The sequence below is a fragment of the Helicoverpa armigera genome, chromosome 21 (genome assembly GCF_030705265.1).
Source record: "Helicoverpa armigera isolate CAAS_96S chromosome 21, ASM3070526v1, whole genome shotgun sequence".
Taxonomy (NCBI): Eukaryota; Metazoa; Arthropoda; class Insecta; order Lepidoptera; family Noctuidae; genus Helicoverpa; species Helicoverpa armigera.
In genome coordinates, this window is record NC_087140.1 from 2,153,732 (window position 1) to 2,175,763 (window position 22,032).

Below are 22,032 nucleotides of genomic sequence, written 5' to 3' on the forward strand. Positions count from 1 at the left end.
CCGACACGGGTCTGTTGTCTATACAGAATCCAGAAAGTCTGGCAACCAGTTCAACAAATGTTATCGGGAGACAGTTGCTCCTTGTAAAACACTGGTACTCAACCCCATCCAGTTAGGCTGAAAAGCGACCCTAACATAGTTGAAAAGGCCAGGCACGCGATCATTTTTTTTTCAGTAACCCAGACTTTGTAAGTATTAAATTGATTAGAAATACCCCTTCCCCTATAAGTGGAGTATTCATCAAGTATAAAAGATATTATTTTACATAGCCATTTAGTTTATTGTATCTTTTGGGACACGCTATGAAAGCGCTACTCATTTTATAAATTCGTTCACTTACTTGTTAAAATAAAAGGCCACGTTTATAAAATTGAGTAAGGCTATTATATTTTATAGGCAATAATGTTATTGAATATGTAGTAAAATGATAATAGAAATCTTGTATCTATATTAATATTATTAAGCTAAAGAGTTAGCTCGTACATCTAATGGCACGAACTTCTGGATACATTTGGAAAATTCTGTCAGATAGCTCAATAATCCGGGTACTTTGCGATTTCTCTGAAACCGCTGGCAGGATTTAGTGAAATAATAATCATGGTAGAAATGCTTACATCTGGTAGGTAATAATTACAACCATGTATAGTTTTATTTTCTTTATTAACCTGTATAAAAATAGATCAACATTTATTTCACAATATTATTGTCATGATTCACATCACCATTTAATAAGTACGTTTTATAATTTAAACTAAAATAAATTATTCATATTTTATTGAGTATTCAGGCACAAATAATTAGCAATAAATAAATTAAATAAAACAGTCGTTACTTAAAAACTAAAAATAAATAAACCTTTTAATAAAAAGTACCAAAAATCGTTTTTTGAAAACGATTATTATTATACAAGAGCACCTTTTTATTTAAAATTCTATTTAATAAATAAAATAATAATTTATTTAAAGTACAATAATAAAAGACAAGGCACTTGTTTTTTTAATGGTGGGCTTACAAAAATATATCGAATATTTATTTATTTATTATAAGCACAAATAAATAATTTTAGAAAAAAACAAGTGTCCCGTATGTTAAAAGATTATCTATAAGTACATTAAAATAAATTAAATTGTTGTCTAATATTTGGACGTAAAATTACGATATAGGTTTACTTGATATGGGTTATTGGATACAATATCAAAGGGCAATATTGAAATTACAGTTATTTGCAATGAATAGTTTACCTGAAAGCTACGCAGTTGAGATACTCTACATAAGTACAAGCCTTATTGCATTCATGTAACAATCAGATAGAGAATTTTCCTCATTCAAAGAGTAGGAGAGGGATAATCGGTATATTTTTAGGCATAAGTATAAAAGGTACTCATTTATCCCAGAAAAAATACCAAGAAATAATTTTGAAGTGTCAAAAAAAAAAAAAAAATTTACTCCTCTGGATTCTGGTGGTCAGTGTTTGGCAACGTTCCCCGTAGCTCCTAAGGCCGTCAGATTTGTGAAAACTGACACAAAGGCTCCATTGGTGACCACAACATAACAAGGAGAAATTACAAGACTAAATTATCCAATACCCACATCATACCATCCAGAACCTACTCCCAAATTTCCTTCCAAAAAGGAGTCTTACTCCCTCTTATACGCGGAGTAAGGCAGCTCATCATACGCGCGTCTATCCCACCCCCCACTGCTTCCACCAGAGGACCAGCCGTGACTGTCATGGCCGCCGCCGCCGCCGCCACCACTCTTCGCTGACATCAACTTCTTGAGGAGCATGATCCCTGATAGGAGGAGAGCGATCTGGAATTTGAGAAAAATATATTTTAGAAATTTGTTTTTAGTCGATAACAGTCAGGTAGTGTAAAACTCTATAGGGTCATTATTTTCATGTTATGGATCTCGTGGACTGCATGGGTCAGTCGATCAATTAATTAATTTAGTAACGCAAGGCATTTTAGATCCGTGCTTGAGTGACCATCTAAGGTCTTACGAGTACCTTCAGGTATCAGAAGGTCCTTCAAATTAGCTTGCTGTCATTTGAATCAATTTGGCAGATGAAGTGATAGAAAAAGCTAGGGAGGTAAACTGCAACCTTCAATGTACAAATAAACTATTTTTCTTATCGTAATTATTAAGTATCCAGTCATGTTAAACTTCATAGAATTATAACTTATTTCCTACTAACATAATTAACTACCCCAACAAACAAACAACAAAACAAACAATTTACAGTACAAGGTGCAACAAAAATAAACCTAATAAATATTTCAGAGCCTAATAAGCAGCTTTTACAAAGTTTACCCAGACCAAGTTTACTATTTTAAAAATTCATCAAATACGGTCGATTTCCTGACCTGAAAACGCTGAAAATTTACTGCATCCGAGGAAATGGCTACCACTTTAAGTACCTGCACACTGAAAACTTTTAGTCGGCCGATAGTTTGGTATTTAGCCGGTATCAGACCGAATTAAATTAACTGTCATTCAACTTACTAAGAGCCGCCGTACACGGACTGCTTCAAGCAGTTGAGACCGAATGCTTAAAGCCGCGACCGCGCAGTGAACTATAGTCATTCATTCGCTGCCGTACACACGACTGCTCGAGCAGTCGCGACCGCTTCAAGCCGTCAACTGCTTGATGAAATTCCATCGTGCCGTCGACCGCTCGCGAGCGGTTGCGAGGCATACACCGACTGCTCGAGCCGTTGACTGCGCTAGAGCAGTCGACAGCTCTCCGACTTCCCTCTCCCCCCCGCCCTTTGCGGCCTCGCGGCGTCTGTTTTCTCATTTGCCGACTGTTTTTTGAAAATCAACTGCTCGAGCAGTTGGGTCGTAGCTCGAGCAGTCAACAACCGACAGCTCAAGCAGTCGACGCCGACCGCTCGAGCGGTCCGTGTATTTCACTCAGCCGCTAACTGCTCGAGCAGTCCGTGTACGGCGGCCCTTAGCAGTCATTACTCGGGTGGTTAGAATTGGAAGCCAGTTAGTCCAGGGTTGCAGAGGTCAGATAGGCAGTCGAGCCTTGTAAAACACAAGTACTCAGGTGCATCATGGTTAGACTAGAAGCTGACCCCAACGTAAATGGAAAATGGCTTGAAGGCTTGTTGGGAAGAGACCGAATTAAACTTTGAATTCACGATCTTCCACGATAAAAAAATATTTTCCCAACCATGGGGTCAACTGTCGGCCCACTGTTTAGTCTGCAGTGTGTAGCTACTTTAAGCATAACGTAGGTAATCAAATAAATAATTTGTTTTCTTGGAAATGCATTTACTTATGTATGGAGTCTTCCATACAATCTTGTTGCTATACGATTATAGTTTGTTTGAGCTAATAGTTGCCAAGTGTAGCTATTAATTATGAGGTTCTTGATTTGATTGTATTTCCTAGAATTCTGAAGTTTTACAAATGAAAAATATTAATAGAATACACGTGCTATGTTTCCAATTAATTATGGCACGATAAACTTTACAGTTCAGGACTTACGTCCCGGCTGTCATTTGAACATCTTTGACAGTCGTTACGGGTAGTTAGAAGCCAGTAAGTCTTACATAGGGGTATTTTGTTGCCCGGGTAACTGGGTTGAAGAGGTCAGATAAGCAGTCGCTCTTTGTAAAACACTGGTACTCAGCTGCATTCGGTAAGACTGGAAGCCGACCCCAAAATAGATGGGTATAGGCTAGGCAGATGACGATGATTTAAAATGTTTCTTTTTAAGCACAATAAGTGCATCATAGAAGATTTAAAAGTGAAATCAAAAATCAAAATTCGTACATTCAAAATTGGCTGCAAAACATAACTTTCGAACGTCAAAAAATTTACAAAGGACAGCCCCCAAAACGCCCACCCTTCACCACTTCCTATGTGTTTTTACTGGGAAGAAGTAGCGCAACAAACTCATCAGCAACACATGACCTCTTTGGAAACACTAGCCTTATGATGTAACAAGCTAAGCCTTTTCCAACCCTTTACACGATACGTGCACAATCTAATAGCACGGCCGCCTAGTCGCTCTTGTAAGGTTTTCTTCAGGCTAATACTGAATAATATGTTACTAGTAAACTGTTTTGGCTTTGCACGAGTATAAAATGTATAAACGCCTAAACCATCCTCATAAATCTATCTATGCATGAGTGACAAACGCATCTGAATCTTTTCAGTATTTACTGACATTAAATTCAGGTTAGTTTCAAGTAAGTTCTGTCAGTATCGAAATAAAAGTAGATTCAGATTGCAAATGAGTATTGTTAATTTGTATGTATTCGTTATCAATCATAAATTGTAATTAATTAACAATTTGACCATGGCTCAAATCGCATGAATGATATTTTTCTCCCAGATTACTATCAAACATTAATAAAACCCCGTGGTTAATAAAAAGAGAACATTAACATATTGCATGATTGCATGTCTGTGTTGCAAAGCTATGATTAGAATCAGAGAGCATTTAACCAACTGGAGTTGACATAAGCACTCGGAAGAAAGATTTTGAGGGAAATGAAAGGATATTGGAAGGAGATGACCAAAGAAACGATACCTGGTTTGTGTGAATGTCGAAATGGCAAGAATGAATGTTATTTGTCACATGATGGTCAGATAGAAGAGTTTGGGAGAAAAACATGCTGCACCTACTTTAAATAAAAATTAAATTATAAATTTTAAAAAACCCCCGACCCAAAAAAAGTACGCAATAATTATGACAAAAGGTTAAAAACGCTAAACCCTATAAAAAGCAAAAAATAACTTTTAACACTACGTAAACTAAATTTTGTCGTGTCGGGGGACCGCTCTAATTCATTACTTTAGATAGGTAGGTACGTGTTTTTTTTTAAAACGAATGTTGTAATTAGGTAGGTATCATTTGATTTATGTAAGTATTTATGAAGGTAAAAAGCGGTCCCCCGACACGTCAAAATTTAGTTTACGTAGTGTTAAAAGTTATTTTTTGCTTTTTATAGGGTTTAGCGTTTTTAACCTTTTGTCATAATTATTGCGTACTTTTTTTGGGTCGGGGGTTTTTTAAAATTTATAATTTAATTTTATTTCATGCTTTTTAAAGGAGCTCCTTAATTTTTCCTTCTTTCATTTAATTTATTTTATCTTAAGATGGGGTCGCTATATGCGATCTCGGCCAAAGGAAGCTGTTTAACAATCCTCATGACAAACTGGCTCTGGGAGAATTGCACAGATTGAGAAACAGTAAAGATTTGGACATTCTAGATTTTCAGCAAAAATATAAATCGGTTTATCCGTTTCATTCCGGCATTCCAGGGTTTCATCCGCCACATCCCATTTCCAGCATCAGGTTCTCGTCAATCAGAAACTTGAAGAGAACTCGTCAAGACAAATTCAACGAGCCCAAACTCGATGGGTTTACTAAGAGGCAGTTCAGGGTTACGTCTCCTACCTTCGTGCCCTAACAGCAGACCAGCTCAGTGGTTCCAAAAGACATTAGTGTTACAAATTTCAGATCCCACATATACTTGCAAGTAAACTGAGCGTGTAACATTCCTATCACATCTAGCAAACGAGCTGATGACCTTGAAGACCTGAACCGATTTCCACCAAACATAGCTAAGAACACTCCTGACTGACATACCTTTTAAACAAAAAAAACCGCATTACAATCGGATCATCCGTTTGGGAGCTACGATGCCACATACACACACACACACACACACACACACACACACACACACACACACAGACACGTCAAACTTATAACACCCCGTCGTTTTTGCGTCGGGGGTTAAAAATTGGGACAAAGGCAGAAAGATAAGATAAAATAAGCTGTCATGAGCTACAATATCTACTCATGCATATTCGATGACATTGTTACGCACACACATTGTTAAACTGTCATATTGAAGAATAAACACAGACTTGTGCATGTGCAGTACAAATGTAGTATGACCGATGTTCTTATACCTTCGGTAGCTGCGGAGGCACAGCAATGGCGTTTCCAGTTGGTTTGTTACTCTAAGATCAGGACTCTGTTTAATGAAACCTTTGGGACTATGTAGTAAAGATATCTTATCGTACATGCAAATATGTGAATATTTGACAGAAAGTGTGCCGAACTGAGATAACGTTCATTTGTATTATCAAGGTCTTGTTGTCGGTAGTTCTTTTATGAAATTGTTGAATATTACAGATGCAGGAAATATCGCACCCAACTCAAAGCATTAGTGAGAAAAAAAACTTTATTCTTAATATTTTTATCGATTTCTGGAAGAGATTTAATTCAGGTGGAGAATAAAATATATGCCACAAAGAGTGTGCTAAGTTTCAATGTGGATGAATTGAGAGGAAGATGAAGGCCGAAGAACAGATGGATGTATTGTCTGAAAGATGACATGAATAAGAAGAGAGTGAATCTTAGTGTAATGATAACTGACAGAAAGAAATGGAAGCGAAAAACGTATTGTGCCAACCTCGGGTTTAAATTGATGAACAGAGCAGGAAGAAGAATAATAGATTTTTTTAGTATCAAAACCTTTATGCTACAAGTATTTAAGGACTTAGCATGTTCAACAGACATAAAGTAGATACTAAATTATCAGCACCTGTCTACACAAACAAAAGCCTGAAATCAATTTCGATCAATACGTACATCATCTAAAAATAACTGTCAATCTGAAATAGTCTAGTTGCTGTGTTGTTGTTGTTGCCTACAAAATATACAGATACATACGAATATACATATACATGTGTATGTAGAATCTGAGTGCTTATCAATGTGTTCTAGTTTTGGAGGTTAAAAGGTGTGAAACGAAACGAAATAATTTGTTCTAAATACATTGTAGTAAAGTATAGTGATGTTGATAAAATTGTGGAGTAAAACGTGATAGAGATAATAATTTTAAGGATTCTAAATAATATAAAAATGATAAATTAATTATTAATATAAAAGGTGCGTTAGTGAGAGTTATAAATAAATATTTAATTATTTTTTACCCTAATACTGAACTAATAAGAAAAAATATTTCACAGTTATGACGCTGTAGGGTATATTTTATCCGGATACGTGAAGGAGTGTACCCCCTGTAAACAGGTGAAACCGGAAGAAATAATTAGTCGTTTGTGAACCAACGACATGTTTTGGTGTAAATAGATTTACAATCATATTAAAATTCTAAAACCAATTATTAAGACAAATTCACCATTTAATGTGCAAGCATTCAAGTCGTGATCAAACAAGGACATTGAACCGCGAACCTCAAGGTTTCGCAGCCGTGTTTACAGCTACGAAACCATTGGAGCATGCACGTACTATACTGAGAATATAGGTACATTGTTTTTAACCTGAACTCAGACCATTCACTTTTGTATTACATAAGGATCTTGCAACATTTATGTGTCACCGAAAATGTGGAATAAACATACCTACATTAATATAAGAGGAAATATTTTTTTGGTTGTTTGGTTGTACCCAAATCTACTGAAACAATTTGAAAAATTCTTTCACTGTTATAAAGCTACACTCTTTCCGAGTAACATAGGCTATATTTCATCCTGATACGGGCAGAAGTTCCCACAGGACTTACATGAAATCTACGTGGGGAAAACGGTTTGTAGATAAGAAAAACAAACTAAACTATTACTCTAAAAATACACATTAAAAAACCAACAAATCAAGTAGTAAAAATGCTCATTAAAAACACGCAAAGCCATTAAAAACAAAACAAAACAAATAAATAAAAAAAAACTAACATTACCACGTGTTTTCGACGAAAACAGACGAAAATTTACCATCAACCTAAGTAAATCTCGAACGGCTTAATATAAACACAAGCCGCACGAGATTTACTTGAGTTGACGGTATTATTTGATCGACTTCGAAAACGACTTCGATTATTTGAGCGACTTTCGAAGCGAGTGCTGCGTTCGGCTGCAGTGAGATGACTGCGAGTCGGGCGGTCGTGTTGCTAGGTTGGAAATCGATTTAACCCTTTTGTGTGCAACTTTTGTGTTATTTTTTTTTTGTTAGGAATAGTTTGTTGTTTTTTGTTGTAATGTTTATTGTTAATGGAGGTAATGAAAAATTGTGATTAAGTGGTGGTTTGTTTTGAGACTTGCGTAATTTTTCTGCGGTAATATTTTTAGATGTAATGGCATTCATGTTTTACTTATCGATATTTTTGCAAAACTATAATTTAAGTTAAATTTAATTTAAGAGGCATATAGTTATATAGAAAACATAGACAGCTTTTATATATCTTTCATCATCTGCCCCGCTTTTCTCTACTATGTTGGGGTCAGCTTCCAGTCTCACCTTATGTACCTGAGATACCAGCCTTTTACAAGGGGCGACAAGCTCTCTGACCTATTTTTTATATATTTTTCCCCGATATCCAGCAATTCTCCCTAACCCTAGCAACACTACTATTTATTAAAATGCGAATAACCGAAGCAAATGGAACTAGTATGGAACACTGAAGGCCGCTTACGTACGCCTTCAGAACTTATTAAATTCCTATATGCATCACACACGGAATTATACACCTTATCATCTTAAGCATAAAGTTCAAAATCGCATTAGAATAAAGTTCACTTCACGTGGTTACAAAGTGCCCTGAGATTATGGTCCTTATGTTCTAGACTTTAAGGTTGGATTTTGATTGATTAATGTTTTAGATAGGGTTGACGATAAAAACACATGTGTCACAATTAAATGATTTGGTATTTTAATTGTTTTGTAATTACTTTATTGTTTTGATGGTATCTAGTGATTGTTTGTTCCTAAAAATAATTTAGATGTTGACATGAAAATAGTACATTGTAACACACGAATTTTTTACTATTTTGGGCTTAAATTAGCCCAAGGCATTCATACCACTTTTCCGTAAAAAATGTTATATAGGAAAATTAGGATTTTGTATATCTCAATCTTAATAATAGTCAAGCAACCATCGTAATAACAACTCTTTAACCCCGTTGAACAAAATACTAAAAATACACTTGAACTCGGAATCGAACCGGCGACATCCCGCGTCGACACTCCAAGGCTATGAATACTAAGTTACTGGGGATGACGTAACCGCGTCATTTAACGTGCGGTAACGTTTAACTGTCGACGGCGTGTCGTTCACCTTTATGTCTTGTGTTGTAGTAAGATGGTTAAGTTGGAGGTTTGAGAAAATATCTGGATTTTGGTAAGTTTGTACTAACACTACTAATAATATACTATGAAAGAGCCAAAAGTATGTTGTGATTATTTGTATAATAAGGAACATTACTTAAGTTTACTGCCTGTTAACTCTATCTGATCGTCAGTTGCACAAAGCTCCATTAAGGTTAATGGTTCTTTAAATCTATTGCTGACTCTTTCTTTGTCAACCAGATACAAAAGTATAAGCAATAGATTTAATGAAGCTTTAATTTAATGGAGCTTTGTGCAACTAACTGTGAAACCCCACAAATATTATGAATACGAAAGATTGTATGTATGAAAACTTGGAATTATATAAGTGTATACCTAGCTTATATATCAGAATAACTTTTAGGATATTTATTGTCCGGGCTCGGGAAGTAGTTATCTCAGAAACATCAGGAAGTGGGTGAAGCTATTATTTTATAGTTAAATATTTAAGTTTCAGTCTTTCCATCTTATCATATCATATCGTTATTGCATTCCATAATATGGAATTAGTTCATTAGGTGGAAAATATAGTCACAATTATGGAGCCTGATGAAAACAGCAAAATAATTAGAAGAGAGGAAGGCGTTTAATGTTAGATCTTATTTTGACTATTATGGAAAATGAGGTAGTGATATTTGGTTCAGTTAAAATGATTATATTTTTAAAGCGACAAACATACCTAACTAAAAACAGTGACCTACATTTATTTAACTAAAGTAAATAAACTATTTTATACACGCAAATGTTTAATAACAGTTTGACCCAGTTGTTTTAACTGCTGATAACAAAACTATTTATTTTATTACGTGAACGGCTTTTGTTTTTAATTTGTGTTAAATAATTGTTGGGTTTAGTGGTTGTATGGTACGAGTTTTGAGCGTGGGGACGTAGGTTCTATTCCGATACTAAATTAATTTGAGTATAGTTTGTTTATTGTAACTTTTCAGAACTTAGAGTCTCTATAGTGTCTCATGTCAGTTTTTCTCTATAAGACCTAACTAATCCAAAGAACTGTACCCTCCAAGTAATTTCGACGTTGTATAAAAATCTGTGATAAAAATGGCAAGCCGGTCGATTTTCAGCCACAGTGACTGTTAGTCGTTCCCTCCATAGCCCGAAAGAACCGAGATCCGACACGACCGGGGAGATCAAGCACAGGACTGACATTAACGTGTCACCAACTTTTAGATTCCAGTTCGCTTTACATAAGTTTCTCGAGTCTCACAAAGTGGCCCGATCTGGGAATCGAAGCGAGTATCTGAGCGCAGCAGTAGCGCTATGAGGCTACTAGACCAACTCCCGACTATTGCTATATAATGATCCATTTAATAGTCCCCTCAGGATATCATCATAGAAAACATCCGCTACCACGGTCCCTTGTTCCCACACACTAATGGCTCAGTTATCATAGTACATCAGCTTTCTCTGACCCGAACGTTCGTGAGTTCAGTGCCAGACATGGCAAATACGACTTTCTATGTGTAATGATTATTTTGTTTATTATGGGTAATTGTGGATGGTAAGTTAATTATTTTGTGTACGTTTTGATGTGGTTTTATGCTAAATTTCTTCTTTAATGGGCTTTGTAAATGTGATTAAGAAAATCAGGAGAACAACACAGTGAAAGATAGAAAAATAAAATTATAACATAGAATTAAATAATTTGGACCTATAGGGCACAGCTTAAAGAAGCAGAAACACAGTTCTGGATATTTATTTTGTAGTCAAGATAGTGAAATATTTTGTTCAGTACAAATTACAAGGAGTAGTGGTTTGCCCTCGTAACCGGGTGAGGATAGAGGAGGTCAGATGGCCAGTAACTCCGTGTAGATCAGCTGCCTCCAGTTAGACTGGAACTGACCCCGACGTAATTGGGAAAAGGCTCGGGAGATGATGATGACCAAAAATACAAAAAACAGTCGAAGTAAAAGAAACCACCTACGCATGGAGAAAAACTTCCCATTCATTAATCCCCACAAACACATACAATAATTTCTCTAATAGACAGGCGATTATCTTAAACAGGCAGCTGCAATTACAGGGCTCATTAATTACTTTCAATGAGCACTAGAATCCGAGTTATTGCCCTTAGAATGCCCTAATCGCGTAGAAAGTTAACATCGTGATTGCTAAAGAATGCTGTCACAAGGATGTAGGAGGAAATAGAGTGTTCATGTGTTTGTGTGTATGAGAGAAATTGGTATGTTTGTGGCTTATTTAGTAAATGGGTCGGGTGTTACATGACTTTGATTAACATTATGACCTCCTAAATCCTTAACTATTTGTGCGTCGCTACTTAGAGAACAATAGAAAATCAATTGTCTCGCGTGGATCCGCGCACCGCCGCATACAAGGGGTTAAATGATAATTATAATGTTTGATGTCAGTTTTAATCTATTGATCATCTTAGTCATTTTGAAAAAAGCTACTGGATCGATGCTGAAAATCTCTACAATCAATTTTATATGTATATTTTAAGTTAACAATTTAGGTATTGTTTCTGTTCATTCTTTTGTAATAGGTACGTCTAATAATTTAGAAATTCGCAATGAGCATTCCATTTATTATTTACTCCATGATAGTGACCTAGACTAAACTGTTCAAGTTAGAGTAACTAAGGCTAGAAATATCTTAAGCTTGATGTCGTTTTAATGCCTATGCCTTGTAGATATGTCTGCAATGTTTTATGTCTGTGAAGATAAATGCAGAGTATATAGTGCAGTGTCAAGATATTAGTTGATATTATTATTTAATTAATTACTAACCGGTATGTATATTTGTTGCGACTCTTCATCAAAAATAATTTGCATAGCCAAAAAGTGGGTAGAGATTGATAAGATTGAAGATTGGTGTAATGGCTAAGGTTAAAAAAGTAAAATAAATAAAAGCAAAAAACTACAACAGACAATAAATACAAAGCTAATACCATAAACGAGGAAAGTTTTGTTCCAAAGCTTTTCTTTACGATCATTTTCTATAGTGAAGGGAATGAGCGATACTTGAAGACATAATTGCAACAATTTTGTGCATTTAGCTTTATCATGCAATGATTCCCATTATACAGTCGTTTGACATTGTTCAATAAGCTATAGAAGAGAAAATTTAGAAAGAAGAGGACACTAATGAAGATTATAAGTGCTTCCCCATAATGTAGACTAAATTTTTGGCAGATGAGATGTATGTTCTTGGTGTTATAATTGTCAATCCTATCAAACTTTTCAGTCAGTCTGATTTCGGCTGGATACCTAATCATTGTTATGTTCTACGTTGGGGTGTGATCATTCATCTCTATACATATAACTAAAGGTTTCGAAACTACTGAGATAGTTTGAAAAATTCTTCGTGTTAGGAAGCTATAAATATCCCCGATTGTTATAGGCTATATTTTATGTAGACACGAGAAGAGATACAACAGGACGCGGTTGAAAAGGCGGGAAAGATCTAGTATGGAAATGGAACTCAGTCAGTGGGTCAGCATCGTAGGCTATAAAGAGTTATGAGCCGAGTTATTAAAATGTCATACATTTTCTACGAGTTTATTTTAATTAATCCTACCTTTCAAGTGCTTTTCACCAATAAGGATAGCAGCATGAACTAAGAAAGAGTTAGGGACTTATTAAAAACAAATTTAATGGTCTCACAACAGTAAATAAAACACCAAAATGGGTAAGTAGCCAAAAGTACAGTACTGGTTTATGAAGAATGTGATAGGAAAACGAAGAATATTGTAGTAGTAACAAATAACAAAATATTAAATAAAAATATAGAAAATTTACAAACTGTAGTACAAAAAAGAAAGGACACAAAGTTGAAGAAGGTACTTCACAATTATCTCCAAAATCATGACCAACTTCCAACTCAAGATCTTATCATAAATACAAGAAACAACAGCCAAAGATCAACAACGCATGAAAGTGCCAACTGGATGAGTCCATGATGATGATGATGATAATGACTCGGATGGCATTAGACCTGACATTTGTAGTGTAATTACTTTCTTAGAACACTGAACTTTGGAACATAATTGGGACGATTATAAGGGAAACTGTGGTGAAGGTAAGGTCAACCATTTTAGCTCTGGGAACGAGAACGATGAAGTGAGAGTGTTGAGCCGTAGGGAAAATATTATCATCATTTGCCCAGCCCTTTTTCCAACTATGTTAGCGGCGGCTTCCAGTCTAACTAGATGGAGAAGTCTGGTAACCATGTTTTCTTACTGTTTTACATAGAATGACTGTCTATTCGACCTCCTCAACCCAGTTTCCTGGTCAACCTGATAATCCATGGTAAAACTGGTTGGCAGACTTTCTAGCTTCTGACTACCCCAAAGGGCTGACAAAGACGTTCAAATTACAGCCATAATACACCAAGTTGATATGTATACAAAAAAAAACAGATTAACTTGTCATGAGAAGATGGTAACCCATCCATGGATCGACCGTGCCGAGTGCTGCTTTACCTTAAGAACTATCAATCCATGCCGCTTAAAATTCAGACCATTCGACCAAAAACAATTCATAGATGCCATCCAAAAACTAACATCTAACCCTACAACAGCATCAGAAACCAACCCACATCACTAGTTCCGCATCACCATACCCATATCTTCAACGATGAGCACGATCAACGCCCTCAATGACACTGACATTGATTCACGACACAGTTTACATGATACAAGAAACGACAATCATGTGAACTTAATCGATGTTCAGTTTTTTATCGATGCTTACGTTAGTGGAGCACTTAGATATATTGGATTGGATTTCGATTGTTAGAGTAACGATCATTGAGATTGTAGAAATCTTAGTGTTGATGGGTTTGAGGAAGTTGAATAGGATTTTGATGAAGATGTGGCTGCTGTTAATGTGTGAGTCATAAGTAGTAAGATGATGAAACATTGGACATATTTTTACTAATATTGTAAAGAGGAAAAAAATATTATTAGTGCCCTAAAGACTCCGCAACCACTGAACCGATTTTAAAAATTCTTTCAGTGTTTGAAAGCTACACAATCTTCAAGTGACGAAATGGAAAGCACCATGGATATGTTTCACGGGGATCATAATTTTAAAATAGTATTCTACTAACCAATTCCTGATTAGCATGATTTTTCATTCATCTTACATTATTATTTTTAGAAATTGTCTCAATTTTACCACAACAAAGTTTCGTATTTAAAACCATAATATAATATGAAGAACATAAACACTACATCGTGACTTCAATGTACCAGAAATATTTCAAAGCAGTTCCTTTCTAGCCATAGAGGAATTTTCAGTAGCGTTAGAAGCAAAAATTATGTAAACGAACATTTTGAAAGTAATTTATTTGTGTTGCAAGCAATGAAGTGTGTAAAGACTGACTTACTAATGATTTTCACGCCTTGTTTACTTGTAAGCCTGTCCATACAGTGGAGACTAAACAGTCGGCCGATAGTTGGCCCGGTGGTTGGTGAAAATATTGTTAAAAGAAAATCGTGAATTCAATCAAAGATTTTAGTTGATCTGATACTGGTAAAATATCTGATCATTATTATGTGCGCATTTCTATACGTCTCCTAACTTATCAAGTGCCTGATTTAAGCGATCAAATTGTCAGCCGACTAAAAAGTCTGTAGTTTACGGGTACTCTAATATGATAAACTATGCATTCTATGCCGTAAATATCAATTTGGTAATACTTCCTTCAGTAAAGCTAAAACTACTTTTTATTAAACAGCACTGACTATAGACTTTTGCATGCTAAAGTACTGTCACAAAGTATTCTTGATTGTCTATCGTAAAAAGCAATTTTAGCTGAACTTTGACATTTCAAAAGTGTGAAAATGAAAGTGCCTAACACTTTCATAGGCATACGAAAAATAATGAATTTGACATTAGTTGTGTACAATTAAATTTTATTACCGGCCATTCATTTTTATTTCTTTTGTTAGTTTCTGGTTATTAAAATTGTTAGCAAAAAACAGTTAAATCTCACAACTGAAGATGGATTAGCAAAAAAAAATCTGCTGGAGTTGAGGAGAAATTGTTGAATTGATAGATCAGTACTTTTACATACAGATTACATTATCTACTTTAAAGCTCTTGTTAAAACTATTAACGACCAATCAAATGGCTCTAAAAGTATGATTAGTATTGTACTGTCATTTTGACGAATTAATACGTATCTTAGACTTCTTTTGTTTTTTTCTCAAAAATACGCCTGTTTTGCGAACTTTACGGGACCGCTAGCTTACGAACCACAAATAACTAGTAAGATAGAAGTGTAAGTAAGCGCTGGCTACAATGAAGTATCATTTTCTATTCGTGTCACAAGGTCTGTGCCGCGGGATAACACTTTAGTTTCATATAATAGTCTTGTATATTATAATGTAACTAATTCTAAATGGAATGCTACATTTAATGGTAAAGCCATTTTCTCTTGGGAATGAGTTCTTGAAAATACTTCAAAAGTCAACTTTGAATCCATGAATATAAAAGCAGGATTTGGCATTGACCTTGCAAGCTTGAGGTAAGATAACTTTAATCTATGAAGACAAGACCAGATGAGAAGACATTAATGATGTTGACACAGTAATAAACAATGAAAACATCATTAATCTTTCGAATTACTAACGCAAACAATCATTTTGTGAATGAAAATTATAATGATTGTGAAGATTTGAAGTTCAAAGTCAACGGTCAAAGTCAAGAAGGTATTTAATGAACAAAAGAAATCAAAAGTAGAACGAGGGAAAATATTCCAAACAAGTGAATGTTTATTTGTACAAAAGAATTTATCAATAGGAGTTTAAACATGAAATTAAAATACTTTCTTTACAATGCTATCTCTTGAGAAATGATCAAAAGATTTCTCAAGGTTTTAGAAAATGTGATTGTAACCATCTAGTTGGAATTCATGATCATTACTCATAATCTGGTAGATGTAATTCAGTTCTTCTGCTTTCAAGTATTTACTCTCAATATGGCTTTAGATATGGTCTTCATAACCTAGTAATCTCTCTCTGACATTCTGCCATCTATATCTATCATACGTGACTCTCAAAACCACTAGTTTTACCTTCACTTCAAGCATCTTTAGCTACATCATTATTTTAAATGACTTTTCTAAAATCATCGTTACTAACAATATCGTCATTGTCATTTCCTGTCACAAACAGACCACAATCATCACCATTTTGAAAATACTCTTCGACAGTACAACAGGGACTGGCTCAGGCTCTTTAACTGGGTCCATAATTGCTACTAGCTTTAAGCCTCTTTAGCATCTATTGTAACATTATGGAATGCAAATAAACGTACTGTTCAACAAAGGTAGGGCTTAATCCTCCTGTCTCCAAAAATGTAGGTCAAAGCACAATTACCAAGAGTCTATTCTCACATGACGATGATACGTCATTCCGTTCCCACGACACTGAGCGACAATACACTGGGAAAAGACGATTACTTATAATTAGCCGTTTTCTCTAACCGTATTGATGCTGCAAAAACACCCGGTGATACGCAAAATAGGAAGTGAATAAATGGAGTGTGCTGAGAGTATGAGACGGTTGAAAGTTTGTAAAAGATGAAAGATGAAATGCTTTGTCGTTCGGTTTTATGGTTCATGGTAAGTGTCTTTTTATCACTTAAGCTGGAAACTTGAATGGATTCAGATTCTTAATCAGTGTAAGTTTTATGAATATGGGAAAATTTATGATCGATGAATCTATCTTGACTTTGCATCATCGAATAGTTTGTTTTGAATAGTTTCTCACATGATTTTCGATTTCCATTTAAGGAATGATTACAACATCTATCACTCAAAGATAAATCACTTATACCACGCTGGTTTTCACTTAAAATCTTTCAAAAATAATGAATAGTCAGTAGATGTTCTTGAATAGATTAAAATTTTAAATTACCCTTAACTTTGGTCAAATCATCAATGGATTTGCTTTAATTAAAATATAAACTTACAAGAAAGCGTGACGTGACCGTGACCATGTAATTAAAAAAAATCACTGCCTTAGATGTCGTTTAGTCCATTTCTCATGGTAATGAAACACATGAATATTTCAAAGTACGTGCTGAATGCAAAATAATGGTTTATACTGATTTAATTGTCCATGTACGTTTAGTTATTAACGACTTTCTCTTACATGTGATTATAAGGTATTAAGAAGACAATGTCTTTTTAAACAGTGCTTGTGCTAGAATGGATACTCAAGAGATAGGTGTAAGTATAGGTTTAGTTCATGAATATGCTTTAACGTTAGTTGATAATATGCTAATTCAAGATAGATGGCATAATAATGCAGGAGTGTACAGTATCGTAGATCTTAATGTGGTTACGATGTCTGATAAGGGTGCAAACTTTGCTCCTGCTATGCGTACAACGGACGTTCGAGTGTATTCATAAAACAGCCATTTTGTCAACAAATAGTAAAACCTCCTAATATGGAAAATCGTTGTCAACTTGGGCTCAGAGCTACTTGAAGATTCCATATGGAACCTGATGGTTTCATTCTAAGACACAAATCATAGTACAACCATTAGTACTAGATTGGCAACTATGAAATCTTTGGTACCTTTGACACGATCAACGCCTTCCCCGCCAACACGAACAGGCCAGCTATCGCCAGCGGGATCATGGCTGCCATCTTCATGGCGCCTCCCATCATCATCATCCCCATCATCTTCTTCATCTTCCCTCGACCTGGAATTAGTTTGGTTGGCTATGAGTATTTTTGTTTTAATAATTTTATCTGTTACTGCTTCTTTTTCGAAGGCTGCGATGCAACTGGATGATTGAATCATTTCGACTTCTTTATCGTTTTTTTTTTCATGAGTGAATCTCTCTAAATCTGGCGAATATTTTAAGTATTTTTTTTGAAAATGTGAAGCATGCTAAGAATGCATCAATGCTTGATGTAAACGATGATATAGAAAGTACTGATGGCATGAAAACGGTCAGGAAAGTCTTCTACCAAAACATCTAAATCATCACCTTTCCACCATATTTCATTAAGAAATCAAAGCGATTGGCGATCCGTGACACATGATTCGGACTTCGGAAGCCTTTGCTTCCTACTACCTACCCTCAAAAGGATGGCATGTGCATAACTATAGGTAATAATTTAACTAATCACGCGAACATTGCAACAAGGAAAGCTGAATTTTCTAACTTTTCTACAGTTAATTAGTGATTGGATTTCCCTATAATTATATTACAGCTCGCAATGTTTCGTTACTTTAAAATAACAATTCGTTCAATTAGTAATTTTATTGATTGTTTTTATTGCTGTAATAAAAATACAAGTATTATGCAGCATTCACTCATTTCTTGACTTGACTCATTCTTGACTCTTTTGAACATCAGGCTGAAGAGCCAAACAAGGCCTGTTAGATATAGAAAACAATGAATTTAATTCAAGACACTAAAATCTATGTCAACCATAAAGCGATACAAAAAATGCATAATAAACCGTTTTACAAGAAACAAACGTAATGAAAGATCATGCGGAAAAAGAAAGTAAACTAGCAAACAAAACATAAAGAAAATCGTGGTCTATAAAATCTTAAATACTATTTTAAAACTTTGGAATAAAGAGAGTTCTATATATATTGAAAATAACAAAGATTTAGCCGACAACTTTCAGTTTGCTGAAATGAATTATTTAGGTATTTGTACTGCACAATAGCTTTAAGATATTATTATTGTGTATTCAAGTCTTTTCAACTTCACTCAATTTTATAGCGTTTATCATGAATTTTTCAGTTATTTTTTCTCTTCTATAATATATTTTGAAAGAAATAGGCTTCTCTCACTTATGCTTCTTTCGAATTCAATTCATCCCCTGCCACTTCCTCCATTTTATATAAATAATACTTAGTGTGTATTCCTCAATTGTCAAATGACAAGCCGGAACTACAAATCATCATTTTTCCTCTAACATAAACCATGAACACAATACATGAAGCTCATGACAGTTATTAGAAATCAGTGCACATATACGGACATAAGCATGTAGTTACAATATACCACAGAATCACCACAACTCTGTAACGGCTATCACCAGCGAAATTATGGCGATTTAAAATAATGCGATGGTCGCGTTTAGTATTTCATTGTTATATCGGTGAAAGGGGCATTTTTGCTCTTCAGCTTAAGAAAGCTTTGAGCTTGTTATTTTGAGATTACTCTTGGTAGGAAGGTTTTCTAAAGATGTTTTGATAGATTTGAATATCAGAGGGGTTAAGTTAGACAAAATATCTGGTTGGATGGTTTAGATCTGGTGGCCGAACCCAAAATAACTTAGAAACAGGGTGGAATAAGGAGGTGATTATAAATAGGTAGATAAATAGTGAGTTAAGAAATATTTTGCATTATTTTGTACTTGTCAACAGCTATATATCTTTTCAATAGAATACAAAGTTCGAAAAAGCTCAATCAAAAGCCTCCGGTAATCACAATAAATATTTGTGTTATTCAAATATTACCCACATAAAATCCACAAGAATATAACACACATTAAAATAAAGTTCTACCATTACAAATTGCTTTCGTTCAAGACGTTAACACAATACTTAAAGCATACGTTTGAGAACACGATAACAATTTTCTCACTACATCACCGATACTCAACTATCTTTATTATAAACTATATTGTCTAGATAAGTGTATGTATGAAGATTTTCTCAAGCTCGTTAAGCTCAAGAAACATGTCTGAAGGTCAAGGGAAAAGTGAAATAAGGCTTTATAGAAAGGTTATTTATGATCTCCCTTGAATATACTTAGCCTTATCTAGTCGTGTGCTTATCTGACCTTTTGAATTGTCATTCATAGCATCATTGTCTGTTTAGACTTTCCTAACTATGATAGGGCTTGTCTGCTTATCTGATGTAACTGTGTCCCAGTATACAATTGTATTGTCAAAAATCTGAGCGTCTTCAAAATTGTTATAACGTAAAGTTACTCAAGGAAAAAAACTACGAAACCAGTCATTATATAGTGATTGATGAAATATATATTTGCACTGTTAAAATGTGCGCTTCTAATTGATCTTTAACATGCATGACTGTAGTTTTGACCAAAAAAGTTCGATCAAAATGTACTTTAGACATTTAAAAATTGTGAAAGGAGTCACAGTTTTCCTTATATTACAGTACGGTCAAATTCCCACAGCATAATATTTGATGCCTCCGGTCAGAGTTGAAATGATGAGTTGTCAGTTTTTTCTAAGATATATCTAGGGTAATCTGTGCATAGCCTTTTAGTATGGATTTTTGAAAGTTACCAAATTATGTGTAATTCGTTTTTCAGTACTTGGGATCGTTTATTGTTAAGCTTGCTTGTGCATGTAGATTACTTGTAGGTTTTTGGAATTATAATTTTGGAAGTAGTTTCATTTTTGTTAAGCCCTGTGTATTTCTTGAATCTCCTTATCAGTTTGAAATTTTTAAGTATGAAATGATTTTCCCTCGAATTGAGGAAACTACTCGGTATAGTAATAAAAATAAAACCTATTTTAAACTTAATTATCCTTTGAGTGTAAACTATAAATAGAGTCATAAAATATCTAAATTAGTTCGGGTAATGAACTGTAAAAGTAAACAAAGATACTTTCGCATTTTTAATAATCATGCAATAATACTAGAATATTAATTTTCAGTTTTGATTTGATCGTAAAGTAAAAGCACGCACTAGTAAGTAAATTACAGATGTCTTAATTAATGATAATTATGACAGAAATCTGAATCATCTGACTGTCGTTTCTAATGTAAATACATATGGAGATGTTGATGAATATCTACATATTAATTGTAATGAGACATACTTGTGGATACACGCAATTGATAGTGATAATTTACTTTTTAACATTGATGATAAAACAAATGATGATCGCTTTTGTTTTATTCGGAAGTTTATCTTATGCAGGAAAAAGATAAACTGAGCTTTTTCAGATATTGAAAGCGTTGATATCGACAGAGATAAGGATGATGAATATGAAGTTTTGTGGTAGCTTTGTGATAAGCTTAATTTATGACAGTACTTATTGATATTACTATGAAAGCTAGCAATTGCTATTATGAAGTGACAAAAATAAAACGAGAGGCAGTCGATTAGATCAAAATATTTAGAACATCTTTAGTAAAAATCCATAAAGAATGAACGTTTCTCGAGATAAAAGGAAATGGGTCAATCGCTATGTAAAGGTCAAAAAGTTCACGATCTGTCAATTATTTTGTGGCTAAGCATCTCATAATTATCTGAACTCAGCTTTTCACTTTCACGAGATTAGATTTTTTTGTGAACAATGTATCTACTTTTAACTTAATGAGGATAATTTGATCTACGGTTGATTGATGATTCGTACATTCGAACCATTGAACTTTGACCTTGAATGAACTTTTACAAGACTTGAGTAAAAAAATGTAATTACCTTCTTCAACGCCTTTATTCAGATCCTGTCCAGATATCTTCGGTAAAGACAGCTGCACTGTCCTCGAATTCGCGAACGCTGCAATCCGATCCCAAAGCATCTCCGTCAAAGCTTCATCTTTCCCCAAATTCCTCGGTAACACTGCCTCTATATCATTCTCGTTTATAGTAGGCATTTCCATATTCGTCGTTTTTACTACATCCACACCAGCAACTAGAGGTATCACATCCATCCTTGCTGCTCGATCAAAAAACAATATAGCCTTCTTCTTCAAACACGGTACAAATCCATTGGAATTCTGGCAGTCTTCGTAAACTTTGCTTATATACCGAAATCCAAGATCATCTTTGATGGCTGAACTTAGAGTTAGGAATAGTGATAGAAGTAACACTTTTTGGTACATTTTGTTTGATGTTGGCGTTGCGGTGAGGGAATAGTTACTGTGGCCGCATGG

The 22,032-nt window shown here is 34.7% G+C and overlaps 1 protein-coding gene across 1 annotated transcript; it reads right to left on the minus strand.

Moving 5' to 3' along the window:
• Window positions 1-770: 770 nt before the first annotated feature.
• LOC110375922 (uncharacterized) lies at window positions 771-22,032 on the minus strand. The gene is made up of 3 exons (XM_021334222.3): window positions 21,579-22,032; window positions 17,724-17,851; window positions 771-1,812 (listed from the first exon to the last, which is right to left on the minus strand). The coding sequence occupies exons 1-3, from the start codon at window positions 21,979-21,981 to the stop codon at window positions 1,639-1,641; spliced, it is 705 nt and encodes a 234-aa protein (XP_021189897.1). The 5' UTR covers window positions 21,982-22,032; the 3' UTR covers window positions 771-1,638.